Here is a 17798-nt window from a genome sequence, read left to right on the forward strand (position 1 = left end):
AAAACACTGTAATCTGGCCGGAAACAGCTGACAGCTCGCAGAAATACACACTGCGTTAGCTTCTGTTACAAGTCTAGTCTAATCTACCGGCTAGCTATGCTAACAGCCCGAGCTAACGGCTCCAAACAAAGACATGAGCTAACTAACAGCTAACGTTAGCTGCTAGCAGCTGTTAGCTCCGGAAAACAACATGTCCCGACACTAACAACCTCTGCTGTCTGCACACGGCCGCACATTATCACGGGAATGTCCCGGGATAAGTGTTAATGTTACAACACAGAGCTAACAGGTTAGCTAACGGGACAACAGAACGGGGAGCTAAATGCTAACCAGCCAAGGAGGCTAGCATTGATAACACTGGGACATGCTAACAGTGCTAAGCGGTTAGCATCGATGACACCGGGTGGGTAAAACCCGGAGAGGGACAGCTAACCCGGGTTAACGGACTGCCGGAACAAGGCGAGAGGTTAGCAGCGCGAGCGTCGCTCCGTGTGCCGGTTTGACGACATCTTGACAGGCGGTTAGCTGCTAGCCGTTAGCTGTTAGCATCGAGCGGAACAACAACAGTCCGCAGGCAGCAGCAGCGAGTGTTGACGAGTAGCGAAGCTCCGCCCCCTCTCCGTGGCTGTCAGTGTGACGTCACGAACCCATCTGTTTAATCCCCGGATGTAGACAGTCAACAATAGAAAGTGTAGAAGTAATAGACTTTTTTCGTTAATGGTACTTTATTCCACAGACCATTTATGGAAAAAAAAATGGGAGGCCTCCAATGCAGTTATAATGAAATTAAGTTATTACAAAAGTTATCTAAATTTCATCAACAGGTGCTTTAACGCTGCAAAATTATGTTTTATACACAACGTTTCTCCACACAGAACGATTATATGGAACAACACCGACAGAATAAGTCTTGATATCTACAGCTTTGGGTTGGTAGGAATAGCAATGAAGAAGAAGATCGACTTCTTAATTATGAGGAATTTCTGAAATCTAAAATCTTTCCTTTCACCCACAAAGAATACTCGGCTCTCTTCACTGGTTACCAGTTGCTGCCCGACACTAGTACTTACATACAGTACACTAGTACTCTCATACAGTACACTAGTACTTACATACAGTACACTAGTACTCTCATACAGTACACTAGTACTTACATACAGTACACTAGTACTCTCATACAGTACACTAGTACTTACATACAGTACACTAGTACACATCTAACTCATACAGTAACAGTACTACACAGTAACTATACTACATACAGTACACATACTTACATACAGTACACTATACTTACATACAGTACACTAGTACTCATAAGTACACTAGTACTACATACAGTACACTAGTACTTACACAGTACACTATTACTTACATACAGTACACTATTACTTACATACAGTACACTAGTACTTACACAGTACACTATTACCATACGAGTACACTAGTAAACTTACATACAGTACACTAGTACTCTCATACAGTACACTAGTACTTACATACAGTACACTAGTACTTACACAGTACACTATTACCTCATACAGTACACTAGTACTTACATACAGTACACTAGTACTTACATACAGTACACTATTACTACATACAGTACACTAGTACTTACATACAGTACACTAGTACTCTCATACAGTACACTAGTACTTACATACAGTACACAATACCTACACAGTACACTATTACTTACATACAGTACACTATACTTACATACAGTACACTAGTACTTACAAACACTATTACCTCATACAGTACACTAGTACTTACATACAGTACACTAGTACTTATACAGTACACAACACTATACAATAGCACACTAGTACTCTCATACAGTACACTAGTATCTTACATACAGTACACTAGTACTATACAACACTATTACCTCATACAGTACACTAGTACTCTCATACAGTACACTAGTACTCTCATACAGTACACTAGTACTTACATACAGTACACTATTACTCTCATACAGTACACTATTACTCTCATACAGTACACTAGTACTTACATACAGTACACTAGTACTCTCATACAGTACACTAGTACTTACATACAGTACACTAGTACTCTCATACAGTACACTAGTACTTACATACAGTACACTAGTACTCTCATACAGTACACTATTACTCTCATACAGTACACTATTACTCTCATACAGTACACTAGTACTTACATACAGTACACTAGTACTCTCATACAGTACACTAGTACTTACATACAGTACACTAGTACTCTCATACAGTACACTAGTACTTACATACAGTACACTATTACTCTCATACAGTACACTATTACTCTCATACAGTACACTAGTACTTACATACAGTACACTAGTACTCTCATACAGTACACTAGTACTCTCATACAGTACACTAGTACTTACATACAGTACACTAGTACTCTCATACAGTACACTAGTACTTACATACAGTACACTAGTACTTACACAGTACACTATTACTTACATACAGTACACTAGTACATACATACAGTACACTATTACTTACACAGTACACTAGTACTTACATACAGTACACTAGTACTCTCATACAGTACACTATTACTCTCATACAGTACACTAGTACTCTCATACAGTACACTAGTACTTACATACAGTACACTAGTACTTACACAGTACACTATTACTTACATACAGTACACTAGTACTTACATACAGTACACTATTACTTACACAGTACACTAGTACTTACATACAGTACACTAGTACATACATACAGTACACTATTACTTACACAGTACACTAGTACTTACATACAGTACACTAGTACATACATACAGTACACTATTACTTACACAGTACACTAGTACTTACATACAGTACACTAGTACTTACATACAATACACTAGTACATACATACAGTACACTATTACTTACACAGTACACTAGTACTTACATACAGTACACTAGTACTCTCATACAGTACACTATTACTCTCATACAGTATACTAGTACTTACATACAGTACACTAGTACTCTCATACAGTACACTAGTACTTACATACAGTACACTAGTACTCTCATACAGTACACAAGTACTCTCATACAGTACACTAGTACTCTCATACAGTACACTAGTACTCTCATACAGTACACTAGTACTTACATACATTACACTAGTACTCTCATACAGTACACTAGTACTTACATACAGTACACTAGTACTCTCATACAGTACACTAGTACTCTCATACAGTACACTAGTAATTACATACAGTACACTAGTACTCTCATACAGTACACTAGTACTTACATACAATACACTAGTACACACATACAGTACACTATTACTTACATACAGTACACTAGTACTCTCATACAGTACACTAGTACCTCATACAGTACACTATTACTCTCATACAGTACACTAGTACTTACATACAGTACACTAGTACTTACATACAGTACACTAGTACTTACATACAGTACACTAGTACTCTCATACAGTACACTAGTACTCTCATACAGTACACTAGTACTTACATACAGTACACTAGTACTCTCATACAGTACACTAGTACTTACATACAGTACACTAGTACTCTCATACAGTACACTAGTACTTACATACAGTACACTAGTACTCTCATACAGTACACTAGTACTTACATACAGTACACTAGTACTCTCATACAGTACACTAGTACTTACATACATTACACTAGTACTCTCATACAGTACACTAGTACTTACATACATAATGTACTTGCACTTCCTACTTGTTGTCTGGAGTTTGAACCTTCAGGTTTGAAAGCACTTCATTGTAAGTGGCTTTGGATGAAAGCCTCAGCTAAATGACATGTGATGTAATGTAATAATACCAAATGGTAATAAATGGTAATAAATGGTAATAAATGGTAATAAATGGTAATAAATGGTAATAACTGGTAATAACTGGTAATAACTGCTATACCTAGTGGAATTCTTCAACTAATGAAATGTCACTCTGAGAGACAAGAATTGCAAGAATTGGATCCGATCTTCTTCGTTAATGGAATAAATATTAAAAGTCATAAATGTACCAATAAACATCTAAGGAACTACTTCTACAGCAAAAGGAAAATCACTCCACGGGGGAAATTAGTCTTAATATTCTAACATACACTGGGAATCAACATGGCTTCTATACCATATACATCTGTTACCCCCAATAAACATTTTAAAATACTGCACAATATTTATCCCACGAACACATCGGTTTCAAGATTTGCGGCTGTGGATAAAAAATGTGAATTTTGTAAAATTGAAGAAGAAACTATTTTACATCTATTCTGGGAGTGAAAAAAGTTGAAAACTATTTAAATATTCAACAGAACCGTGAAATTAAATTGGAAGTAAAATATGTTATTCTTAATTACAACAACAAAAACAAACCAATACACAGAATTGTCAACTTATTAATTCTAAAAAGGGAAATTTCATATCCATAAAGCGAAGTTTTCTAAATCTCGACCAGCTGTTACTCACTTCAGAATTGAATTTCTGAACTTTTTGGAGTCTTTTCAAATTATTAATAATTAGAAAACTATTCATATAGCTGATCTACTGCAAGATTTTTTCAAGGAAATGTGATCATATAGCCTTCATTCCTTTTCATATTGCCTTTATATTGTTTTCTATGTATTTATTTTTTCTCATTATGTATTAAGTGCCCATTTTAATTTTATATATACTTATCTTTTATTTATTTATTTTTAATTTTATTGCTATTTATCTTTTACTTTATCAAAGATTTGCATTGTTCCCTGGATGGAAATGTTTATCTCTGTATATGATGCCAAACTGTTCAGAAAATGTGTAACATGTTTGTAAAATTCTTGCAATGTAAACACTAGAAAGTGTTTACGGATCAGGAACTATTGAGTCCTAGTCATAGACTGTTAATATTAATGGTCCTAGTGTAAAAGAACCCCAAGTTGGAGGTTGTGTTTACATTTTTAAGCAGGGATGATATGATTATGTGATCATGAGGGGCCAGTTGTTCAAAACATTTAATCTGGATCAAAATGATCCGGATTTGGAAATCCCATTTTTTGCTATCCAGGACCAGGTAATCCGTCTTACTTTTATGCCGGTTTTTCAAAGCAACACTGGACTGGATCACCCTGATCCAGATAGACAGTTTTCAAGAATCTGGATTACCAGTGCTCTAAATGGGACAACGTGTCACAATGTGGGCTACCAGCTGTGTAAAGAACAGGTAGGAGAGCCAACATGGGGTCACTGTAGGTGTTTCTTATTTTGAGACAAAACACAAAAATAACATAAACATCCACTTCCATTCATAATTTCTTTTATGACCCCTCATCTGAGTTACAACAAATAAAAACAAATATACATTAACAAATATATTGTGGATATTTTGAAAACGTCTTAAAAACAAAACAAAAGGCTAAATGTCTAATAGTTAACAAAATAAAGAACGGTCAGGGTTCTTCTTCATCTGAGGAGGAGAGACCAGCATCCCCCCGCCCCGTTGTTGGGGGGGGGGGGGGATGGGGGGGGCCCTGGTTTGGTGCAGTTTGGTCAGCTTGATTAGTTCCTCTGCCAGGACGATCTGTGCTTCTGCTCTTTCACTTTCTCCTTTAGACATGGGGACAAGATCATTTCTATTTTTATTTTATTTTTACTTTACTATACTGAATAGCTTAATTGGTAGCCAATGTCTACTTCATCTACTTTATCACTGTTACAACGGTTACACAAGTCAAGTGCAAAATATAAATAAAAGTATATACACTACATGATACAAATGTATTATTTGACCAATTTTTGACCAGTTTCTTTTTTTTGGATCAAAGTTATCCAAATCCTACTGACAAGTTTTGAACAACACAAACTGAAGGTTTGATCCAGATTAAAACTAGGATTGGATTCTGTAATCTAATCGGATTTCAGAATCCTTCTTTCCCTTTTGAACAAACCAATTTTCAAGATTTGATCCAATCCGATAACCAAAATCCGATCAGATTACCTTTGAACAACTGGCCCCTTAAGATGGAGATTTATTGAAGAGTTCACTCCAAGCATTGTGTACTTTTTGTAAAAGTAACAAAAATATAATTACTAAATAGCCAAATATTCCTTTCACATTTTCATACACACACATATTAGCCTGTGCATATATACGCGCAGCTAGCGTTCGCATAACTTAGCCTACACAAGGAAAAAGAATGAGCTACGCTAACATGAAATTACATCTTAATAACTATTATATTCCTGCATACATATTCACATAAGTGTTGTGATATCTGCATACAACAACCAATCAATCAACATCAACATGTATTCATATAGCCCTTTACAGTAACCAGCAGGTATCCAAAGTGCTTCACATCAGAAACCAAGAATAAAACACACATCATATAACATATCATACAATAAAAAGAATGACAGAGGAGGGGGTGATGACGCAGTGGATATGATACATGCCTTTGGTGCGGGAGACCCGGGTTCAAATCCCACTGAGATACATCAACCAATGTGTCCCTGAGCAAGGCACTTACCCCCTATTTGCTCCAGAGGTGTGTTACCTCTGACATATATAGCAATTGCAAGTCTCTTTGGATGACAGCATCAGCTAAATGACATGTAATGTAATTGTAGGAGCCATACATTGGGTTTGATTAGTCTTTCATGATCTTTTGGCGCTGTTGTGTATGTGCGCACGCTTAGTGACGTCGTTGGTTACTGTGGGTGACACCGGGGGGTGTGGTGACTGTGTTAGTGTGTGTGTGTGTGTGTGTGTGTGTGTTCACGTGGAGGGGTTGGCCAGGTGTTGGGATGATGGCTGCAGGGTGAGCACGTGGAGAAACCTTCTGTTGACAGTCACCATCGTCGTCTTCTGTTACTGCACCGTCTGGGGGATCTTTGCGTGGCTTATGAAATGCATCGATCCAAGTAAGTGCTGTTTCTTGCTAAGCTTGTGAAATGGATCGATAAAGACATCCCATCACGTGCAATGGTTCAGCGTGACGCGTCTTCAGTGTAAACCCATGTGTCTTAGCCTGCTGCGGCGTTTGGATTAGTTTCTAAGTTTATATGCTCTAATAGTAATGTAACGTAATGACACATAGAAACAATAAAATCAGAAAAAGTTACACAGAAATAGGAGAGGGAAATTGTCACACCACTACTACGTATTAAAAGCCTTTTCTAAACAGATACGTTTTGAGTTTAGACTTAAAAAGAGCTCCATCTGTAGTCGTCTGAATGTCAGGGGGTAACTTGTTCCAGAGTCTCATGGCAGATCACCCCCCCACTAAGATCTCAGACAAATACTCCAGGGCCAGGCCGTTCAACGCCCTGAAAACAAACAATAAGATCTTAAAATCGATTCTAAAACGCACCCGAAGAACACTTAGACGTACTGCTCCAGGGACCCGACAGCCATACAGCAGCATTTCACCATCGGACTCGTGTGGGAACTAAACTCATCCACTAGCTACGCACTCGCACGCCACCGATGACGCACAGCATCCTCGCAAAGCAGGCGAAGAACAATTAAATTCACATTTACACTTCTGGACCAGAACAGGAACCAAATCAGAAGAGAGACCAACACGGAGAGCTTCAAAATCACTTTTATTACCAAACTGAGTTTATTACAATACGCAGGAGGTCAGAGCAGATGTTCTTCTGTTCCTTTTGTTTGGGAGAGTCCATCTGCTGCCCCCCCCCCAGCTGGGATATTTAGTTTGGGAGAGTCCATCTGCTGCCCCCCCACCCTCCCTCCCCAGCTGGGATATTTAGTTTGGGAGAGTCCATCTGCTGCCCCCCACCCCTCCACCAGCTGGGATATTTAGTTTGGGAGAGTCCATCTGCTGCTGTGAGTAACACCCCCCTCAGTTAGTTTGGCAGTAACAGAAGAAGACAAGTCCTTTTCTTTAGCACGGTGATTGGTTAAAGAAATGTAAACAACCCAGAGATTTAGTCCCCTGTCCCAGAATGCATCAGTGGCGTGAGAGACTGGACGGACTATGATGAAGCAGCAGCAGCGTCCACGTTTGTCTGCAGGAAGCGGTCCAGACTGAAGACTTCCCAGAATGCATCAGTGGGCCAGGTGTGTCTCCAGGAAGCGGTCCAGACTGAAGACTTCCCAGAATGCATCAGTGGGCCAGGTGTGTCTGCAGGAAGCGGTCCAGACTGAAGACTTCCCAGAATGCATCAGTGGGCCAGGTGTGTCTCCAGGAAGCGGTCCAGACTGAAGACTTCCCAGAATGCATCAGTGGGCCAGGTGTGTCTGCAGGAAGCGGTCCAGACTGAAGACTTCCCAGAATGCATCAGTGGGCCAGGTGTGTCTGCAGGAAGCGGTCCAGACTGAAGACTTCCCAGAATGCATCAGTGGGCCAGGTGTGTCTCCAGGAAGCGGTCCAGACTGAAGACTTCCCAGAATGCATCAGTGGGCCAGGTGTGTCTGCAGGAAGCGGTCCAGACTGAAGACTTCCCCCCAGCCGACAGCAGGACTCATGCTGATGAAGTCATCCAGGTTCATCTGACTCTCTGGGGAGGAAACGCATCACAGTGATGTCATCATGATGTCAGCACATGGGGGGTTAACATGGGGAACACAATCAATGTGTTATATATATATTAGGGCTGTCAAACGATTAATTATATTAATCGCGATTAATCGCATGTTGTATCACATGATTAAAATTGTATTATTTTGCATTTCAGAACTGTTTTTAAGTACATATTAATATAATAACAATGATATGTTAGTGCTAATAACATTAATAACAACGATGTGTTAATAACATTAATAACATTGATAACAATGATGTGTTAGTGTTAATAACATTAATAACAATGCTGTGTTAGTGTTAATAACATTAATAACAATGTGTTAGTGTTAACATTAATAACAATGTGTTAGTGTTGATAACATTAATAATTATGTGTTAGTGTTAATAACATTAATAATGTGTGTTAATAACATTAATAACATTAATAACAATGATGTGTTAGTGTTAATAACATTAATAACAATGTGTTAGTGTTAACATTAATAACAATGTGTTAGTGTTAATAACATTAATAATTATGTTGTCTGCTGTTAACTTTTAGAGACTCTCTCTGCAAGGCTCAGGCTCTACAAAACCCAAATTATGGAACTGACTAACTGGTCTCTCAGCGCAATTGACACTGTATTCTCGAGGAGGAGCACTGGTACGGGTGAGCCGGCATGTCCTGACGGAACGTTTGCTGCGGGGTATACGATGGACGGCTGGGAGAAATGGCGTGTCGTGTGTCTCTCTGCTCTCTCCGTGGAGGACGTTGAGGATATCTACCTATTCGGAACCATGATAACTGGACTGCTGCTGATTGGAGGATGCTTCGCCCTGGTTTATCGAGAAATTAAAAAGACTCTGGTAGCTGTCCAAAGCCCAAGGAAGCTGCCTGGCCTGACTGAAGCTGTTGAAAAAGCGATCAGTTTGCAAACTGGGATTATCAGTGCGCAAACTGGGACTATTAATCGCGTGATGGAATACAACATGGTAATAACCCGCTGCTTGGATACAATCATGCAGAAGGTCACTGAATTGGAAAGAAAAATTGACCAGTTGAACGGATGAACAATAGAATGACTGTTAAATTAGAGCAGCCATTCGTTTAGACCAAACAAATTTAATCTTTCGGCCCCCTTATCTTGGACGGATTTGCCAAGGTCGTTTCTTGAAACAAACAGTCACCCTGTTGGGGCTCTGCAAGCGAGACGCTCTTGTTCCTCCCCCGTCTTCCCCTGTGCCTGCTGATTTTCATATTGGTTCTGGACTGTTCAAGGATGTCACCACGGCAACGTGCTGTGTTATCGCTATGACATTCTGCGGACTGAGACACTAGTGGGCTGCCGGACTGTGCGTTTCTCAGCAGGCTGAACCCCTCCCCTCCCCAACGCCCTACCCCCAGTCCCACGCCTTCGCGGCTAAATGTGCAACTGTACATTGATGTTATGTTGTATTGTGTTATGTTATGTTATGTGCAGCAGTGCAAATGTACTGTTGTGTGCTTATGTTCTGAGGTGTTTTTTCCTGTTCCCACACTGTTCTTATCTTTATGAGGATAGTCTGAGAGCCGCTTTTTTGTTTCCCTCTCCTCATGTCATGTCATGCTGGATCTGTTGCGAGAGTTAGGAAAGAGTTGAGATGGCGCCGCATATGGCGACTCGGTGTGTTTGTGCATGTTGCTTTAATGCTTTAATGTGACTTGCACCTACGATACCAAGACACATCCCTCGTGTATGTAAACATACTTGGCAATAAAGCTTTTCTGATTCTGATGTGTTAGTGTTAATAACATTAATAACATTAATAATGATGTGTTAGGGTTAATAACATTCATAATTCTGTGTTAGTGTTAATAACATTAATAACATTAATAATGATGTGTTAGTGTTAATAACATTAATAATTATGTGTTAGTGCTAATAACATTAATAATTCTGTTAGTGTTAATAACATTAATAATTATGTGTTAGTGTTAATAACATTAATAATTCTGTTAGTGTTAATAACATTAATAACATTAATAATGATGTGTTAGTGTTAATAACATTAATACTTCTGTGTTAGTGTTAATAACATTAATAACATTCAGAATTCTGTGTTAGTGTTAATAACATTAATAACATTAATAATGATGTGTTAGTGTTAATAACATTAATAATTCTGTGTTAGTGTTAATAACATTAATAATTATGTGTTAGTGTTAATAACATTAATAATTATGTTAATGTTAATAACATTAATAATTATGTGTTAGTGTTAATAACATTAATAATTCTGTTAGTGTTAATAACATTAATAATTATGTTAGTGTTAATAACATTAATAATTATGTTAGTGTTAATAACATTCATAATTCTGTGTTAGTGTTAATAACATTAATAACATTAATAATGATGTGTTAGTGTTAATAACATTAATTCTTCTGTGTTAGTGTTAATAACATTAATAATTCTGTGTTAGTGTTAATAACATTAATAATGATGTGTTAGTGTTAATAACATTAATAACATTAATAATGATGTGCTAGTGTTAATAACATTAATAATTGTGTTAATAACAGTAATAACATTAATAATGATGTGCTAGTGTTAATAACATTAATAACATTAATAATTGTGTTAGTGTTAATAACATTAATAACATTCATAATTATGTGTTAGTGTTAATAACATTAATAATTCTGTGTTAGTGTTAATAACATTAATAACATTAGTAATGATGTGTTAGTGTTAATAACATTAATAACAATGTGTTAGTTAATAACATTAATAACATTAATAATGATGTGTTAGTGTTAACATTAATAATGATGTGTTAGTGTTAATAACATTAATAACATTAATAATTCTGTGTTAGTGTTAATAAAATTAATAACATTAATAATGATGTGTTCGTGTTAATAACATTAATAATTGTGTTAGTGTTAATAACATTAATAACATTAATAATGATGTGTTAGTGTTAATAACATTAATAACATTAATAACATTAATAATTATGTGTTAGTGTTAATAACATTAATAACATTAATAATTACGTGTTAGTGTTAATAACATTAATAACATTAATAATGATGTGTTAGTGTTAATAGTATTAACATTAATAACAATGATGTGCTAGTGTTAATAACATTAATAACATTAATAATGATGTGTTAGTGTTAATAACATTAATAACATTAATAATTATGTGTTAGTGTTAATAACATTAATAATGATGTGTTAGTGTTAATAACATTAATAACATTAATAATGATGTGTTAGTGTTAATAACATTAATAATGATGTGTTAGTGTTAATAACATTAATAACAATAATTCTGTGTTAGTGTTAATAACATTAATAATGATGTGTTAGTGTTAATAACATTAATAACATTAATAATTCTGTGTTAGTGTTAATAACATTAATAACATTAATAATTCTGTGTTAGTGTTAATAACATTAATAATTCTGTGTTAGTGTTAATAACATTAATAACATTAATAATGATGTGTTAGTGTTAATAACATTAATAATGATGTGTTAGTGTTAATAACATTAATAACATTAATAATTATGTGTTAGTGTTAATAACATTAATAATTATGCGTTAATGTTAATAATAATTAGGGGTAGGCTGGGGGGGGCAGACCTGCGGTGTGAATGGGGGGGTAGGCTGGGGGGGGCATCTTCCAGGACCCATCAGAGTTCTTCATGTGAGAGCGGTCGGACGCAAAGTTCAACAGGAAGCTGTCAGCGGGGACCACACGCAACTTCCTGTTGGAACAGAGACAAGCTGTGATGTCACTTCCTCCACACATGACACGGTTACAGCAACGACGGGTAGTGTGTGTGTGTCTGTGTGTCTCTCTGTGTGTGTGTGTGCCTCTGTTGTGTGTGTGTGTCTGTGTGTGTGTGTGTGTCTCTGTGTGTGTGTGTCTCTGTGTGTGTGTGTGTGTCTGTGTGTCTGTGTGTGTGTGTGTGTGTCTCTGTGTGTATGTGTCTCTGTGTGTGTGTCTGTGTGTGTACCTGTGGTACTGGGCTCTGATGTGTGTGTCTCTGTGCGTGTGTGTGTGTGTCTCTGTGTGTCTCTGTGTGTGTGTGTGTCTCTCTGTGTGTGTACCTGGGGTACTGGGCTCTGATGTGTGTGTCTGTGTGTGTGTGTTTGTCTGTGTGTGTGTGTGTGTGTGTGTGTGTGTCTGTGTGTGTGTGTGTGTGTGTGTGTGTGTGTGTGTGTGTGTGTGTGTGTGTGTGTGTACCTGTGGTACTGGGCTCTGATGTGTGTGTCTGACCGTAGGGCCTTAGCTGCGTACTGCTTCAGGCTGCATGGAAACTCCAGCTCAGAGTCCAGATCATACAACACAGAAGAAGAAACATGAGGTCCCACCTGCAGCAGGATGACGTGGTAGTCCTAAAACACACCGCGATGACATCATCAATGACATCATCAATAACATCATCATCATTAATAATAAGGTGTTAGTTAATAAATAAAACATGCAGCATGATGTCACCGACCCAGATCACCGGCTGGTCTCCTCGGCCAGACTTCTGCTTCCACAGAGGAACCTGAAGAAGAACAGACAGAACAGACAGGTAACAGACAGAACAGACAGGTAACAGACAGAACAGACAGGTAACAGACAGAACAGACAGTAACAGACAGGTAACAGACAGAACAGACAGGTAACAGACATATGTGTAATACAACCAGACAGATGTTGTAATACAACCAGACAGATGTTGTAATAGAACCAGACAGATGTGTAATAGAACCTGACAGATGTTGTAATACAACCTGACAGATGTGTAATAGAACCTGACAGATGTGTAATACAACCAGACAGATGTTGTAATAGAACCTGACAGATGTTGTAATAGAACCTGACAGATGTTGTAATAGAACCTGACAGATGTTGTAATAGAACCTGACAGATGTTGTAATAGAACCTGACAGATGTGTAATAGAACCAGACAGATGTGTAATAGAACCTGACAGATGTTGTAATACAACCTGACAGATGTGTAATAGAACCTGACAGATGTTTCTCTAGAACCCGACAGATGTTTCTCTAGAACCCGACAGATGATTAATAGAACCTGACAGATGTGTAACAGAACCTGACAGATCGAACCTGACAGATGTTGTAATAGAACCTGACAGATGTTTCTCTAGAACCTGACAGATGTTTCTCTAGAACCTGACAGATGTTTCTCTAGAACCCGACAGATGATTAATAGAACCTGACAGATGATTAAGAGAACCTGACAGATGTGCGGCCCAGATGTTCTCCAGATGTTCTCACCGTTCTGTTCTCATTTGAGATGAAAACCACGAACAGATGTTCCAGCGGTGCGGTTTTCTCCGCTCTGACAAACTCACACAGCTTCCAGATGTTCTCCTCACTGCAGAACAACAGAACCAGTCAGCAGAACCCGGATGGAAACAGAACCATCCTTCCTCTTATTGGTCAGAGTGATGCGCTCAGCAGCCAATCAGATGGAAGTATTTACTTATTGACAAGTCCTACATCCACAAATACCAATTCACAAACAAAATCCATCGTTTTCTGTTGATTAAAGGAACTCTATGTAATTAGGGGTCCAAGCCCGAGGGGCTGGGCGGCGCTGTGGAACCCTGTTGCTTTCCTAAGGATTATTATTATTATTATTATTATTATTATTATTATTATTATTATTATTATTATTATTATTATTATTATTACGTTGATAAAACTGATGCTACAATGTGCACCACTAGGTGGCGCTATAGCAGAGCTATGCGTTTGGCCCTATAACTCCCAAACCGTACATCGCACATTAAAAATACACATGTCCACGCGTTCCCTGAATCCAGCTGAATTTCCCGATATAGGCCACGCCCATTTCCACCTAGATTTTTATGTGTGAAAAACACAAACTTTGCCATATCTCAGCCAAAATAAATGCTATCCACCTGAAACTTTAGAGTCCTGTTTGCCATGACCCTCTGGGCCTCCAAAACAAATTTCAAGTACAAAAAGTTTATATCTCATGAACGGCTCATCCAATTTTTACAAAATCTTGAGGGTACCATCTAGGGCCACTCCTGAGGCCACGCCTACAGTGGGGTACTGAGGGGTCAAAGTGGGCGTGGCCTATGGGACCCAGGTTTGGATTCACCACTTACACTAATGTGAGCATCTTCAAATTTACAGTGTAGATGTACAATGGCTCATGGACCTCATCTACCAAATATTACACACATGGACCACTAGGTGGCGCTACAATGACGTCAAACGTGTTTTTGTCTTTAACTCCCACATTACACATTACACATTAGGAAACCCTTTACATCCTTGAATGGAGCTGAATGTGACGCTATAGGCCACTGCCATTTCCACTGAAAAGTGTTTTTGCAATATCACGCAATGCGCAAAACCAACATTTTCAAACTCTTCCTATGCTGTGCGACCTATCTGCACGAAACCTGGAAAGGTGGCATCTCCAGACGGACCTGACCAAAATTATCAAAAGAATCTTTCTACGTTAAAGTGTGCACAATTTCCCACCAAACTAATTTCCGTAGCTAGCAACAAAACACGAACTTTAGCATATCTCGGCTAAATTAAAAGGTATCAGAGCAAAACTTGGTAATATTGATCGACATCCCACTCCAAGCCTCTCTACCAAATTTGGTGAGGATCGGTGTTAGGGGGGCGCTATAATGAATGTAGACGCGTTTTGGCAAATATCTCAATGCATTTACATGGGAAATTTGCAATGGCAATATCTCTGCCGCAGTAAATGCTATCATCACAAAACTTGAGATTATTGTCGACATGCCACTCTACAGCTCTGCAACGGATTTGGTGATGATCGGCCTTCAGGGGGCGCCATAATTGAGGTAGAAGCACTATAGTCAACGTAGACCAGTTTTGGCCCTTTTACTCAATAAATATTAACAGTTGCATTGTTTGTTTAACCAGGGCAGAAGTTTTCAGATTACATTATGTGCTTACATAATGTAATCTATACACACTACTGGTCAAAAGTTTTAGAACACCACAATTTTTCTAGTTTTGTATTGAAATTTTAGCAGTTCAAGTGTGCTTACATAATTGTAAAAGGGTTCTGATAATGGGCAGTGGAGCTATTACATTAAACGTACAGTATGTAACTTTCTGCCGCTAGAGGTTTGATGACGTTGGGAAATTGCAAGGAATTATGGGAGTTGTAGTTTTTATTGCTAACCGTTGTTGACTAGAATGCATCTGTTCACGGACGAGTTTACCCATTCACGTTTATTCATACATATACATACATACACACATACATACATACATACATACATACATACATACATACATATACACACACACACACACACTACAACACATAGAAACATAGTTTTCTTCTACTTTGTGTGTAGTTTGTGTATTTATACTTTGTGTACTGGTTCATCAGGATGAAAACAATCCTTCAGTTTAATGTGCAGTATAGCGTAGTACTATACAGTACTATACAGAAGATATTACAGTATATATTATAGTAGTATAAATTGCAGTATTATTTACTAGTACTCACCAGTAACAGCTGGTAGAGTAGATATATATCTATACACTGCAGTATTAGGTCGTAGTACTCACCAGTAACAGCTGGTATAAACGCAGTTTTCGCGGCTCGGTGTGATTCTGTCTTCTGGCTCCATGTTGAGGTGTCACACTCAAACAGCTCCGTCGGTAACTAGGAATATAACGTCACATCCGGTACATTATAGGGCCGTGTGTTCTTCCTAAAATCTCCCCAAATTCTCCCCATTCTGTCTACAATCTGCTGAGTTTAAATATATTTAATTAATAAGTATTTAAAAACGTTTTCTTTATGTTTTTGTCGCTTTTTTTTTTTTTTTTACGTTTATGACGTTTCTTATCTTAACTAGTCGTTTCAGGGTCAAAACGTAACTGTTTTCGCCGCAGGACAGGCACCTTTACTCGGCTGAGTTTACCTGTAACCGCCGCTGAAAACACCGGGACTCCACGGTGCTCTGTAGTCCGCCCACAGGCACCTTTACTCGGCTTAGTTTAAATGTAACCACCGCTGAAAACACCGGGACTCCACGGTGCTCTGTAGTCCGCCCACAGGCACCTTTACTCGGCTGAGTTTAAATGTAAAAAACGCTGAAAACACCGGGACTCAACGGTGCTCTGTAGTCCGCCCACAAGCACCATTACTCAGCTGAGTTTAAATGTAAAAACCGCTGAAAACACCGGGACTCCACGGTGCTCTGTAGTCCGCCCACAGGCACCTTTACTCGGCTGAGTTTAAATGTAAAAACCGCTGAAAACACCGGGACTCCACGGTGCTCTGTAGTCCGCCCACAGGCACCTTTACTCGGCTAAGTTTACCTGTAACCGCCGCTGAAAACACCAGGACTCCACGGTGCTCTGTAGTCTGCCCACAGGCACCTTTACTCGGCTAAGTTTACCTGTAACCGCCGCTGAAAACACCAGGACTCCACGGTGCTCTGTAGTCCGCCCACAGGCACCTTTACTCGGCTAAGTTTACCTGTAACCGCCGCTGAAAACACCGGGACTCCACGGTGCTCTGTAGTCCGCCCACAGGCACCTTTACTCGGCTGAGTTTAAACGTAACCGCCGCTGAACTCGATGGAGGGAGAACAGCTGCAAACCTTTTAAACCCGTGCTGAAACGGTCCGACAGCGCCACCTGCAGGCCAGGAAGGGAACTACAGCCTGTACCATGTCTCTGATCATCCCGTTGGCCCGTTACAAACGTTTTTATATAAAATATATGAGTTTCTTTCAACCAAATTACCCAAAAATAACATGAATGGTTCCAAACCCTAAACAGGCTGTGATCATCTATCAACATACGTTCCTCTGATCTTAACTATTAGTCAAAAACATTCATAATTTCTGGGTTTTTAACAAAAAAATGAGGTATAATTTCATATGAGATTTATTGACCATGAATTCCAAAAATAAGTGTAAAACTTTAGTTGATAAGTTGGAATGAAGTTGGTTAAAAAGGTGTAACAGAGTTGGGGGGTCATTTTGACTTTATGCTTTATAAACAGGCAAACAGACCATAATAAGTGCACAGTGCACAGGAAGACAACACACGGCTTAATCCGTGTTTGTTTTATATATAAAGTCAGAAAGTTATCAGCTTCATAAGGAAGAACTAAATGCATATGAAAGATTAAAGGATAATAATGCAGAGAATGGAAATTGAGACCTGTGAGAAGTGGTTGAGTGTAACAGCTGTT

General features: G+C 38.6%; 1 protein-coding gene across 4 annotated transcripts; it reads right to left on the reverse strand.

The window, feature by feature from the left end:
* Positions 1-7803: 7803 nt before the first annotated feature.
* Positions 7804-17186, reverse strand: wdyhv1 (WDYHV motif containing 1). Of its 4 annotated transcripts, none has more exons than XM_039792340.1 (7): positions 17076-17186; positions 16157-16253; positions 13835-13934; positions 13047-13097; positions 12788-12939; positions 12181-12305; positions 7804-8539 (listed from the first exon to the last, which is right to left on the reverse strand). In XM_039792340.1, exons 2-7 carry the CDS (start codon positions 16216-16218, stop codon positions 8436-8438), a joined length of 594 nt encoding a protein of 197 aa, XP_039648274.1. In that variant the 5' UTR covers positions 16219-16253; positions 17076-17186; the 3' UTR covers positions 7804-8435. The 4 variants fall into 4 exon arrangements, with proteins under 4 accessions (XP_039648274.1, XP_039648276.1, XP_039648273.1 ...); XM_039792342.1 differs by lacking the exon at positions 17076-17186 and adding an exon at positions 16916-17034; XM_039792339.1 differs by lacking the exon at positions 17076-17186 and adding an exon at positions 16516-16906.
* Between the last annotated feature and the right edge of the window lie 612 nt (positions 17187-17798).

This window comes from Perca fluviatilis, chromosome 23 (genome assembly GCF_010015445.1).
Source record: "Perca fluviatilis chromosome 23, GENO_Pfluv_1.0, whole genome shotgun sequence".
Taxonomy (NCBI): domain Eukaryota; kingdom Metazoa; phylum Chordata; class Actinopteri; order Perciformes; family Percidae; genus Perca; species Perca fluviatilis.

Coding starts and splice junctions, on each gene's coding strand:
- wdyhv1 (XM_039792340.1), bottom strand. CDS start 16,218: ATGGAGCCAGAAGACAGAATCACACCGAGCCGCGAAAACTGCGTTTAT. Junction 13,098..13,834: donor TCTCAAATGAGAACAGAACG/GTGAGAACATCT, acceptor GTTCTTCTTCAG/GTTCCTCTGTGGAAGCAGAA. Junction 8,540..12,180: donor CCCCCCCATTCACACCGCAG/GTCTGCCCCCCC, acceptor TTTCCTCCCCAG/AGAGTCAGATGAACCTGGAT.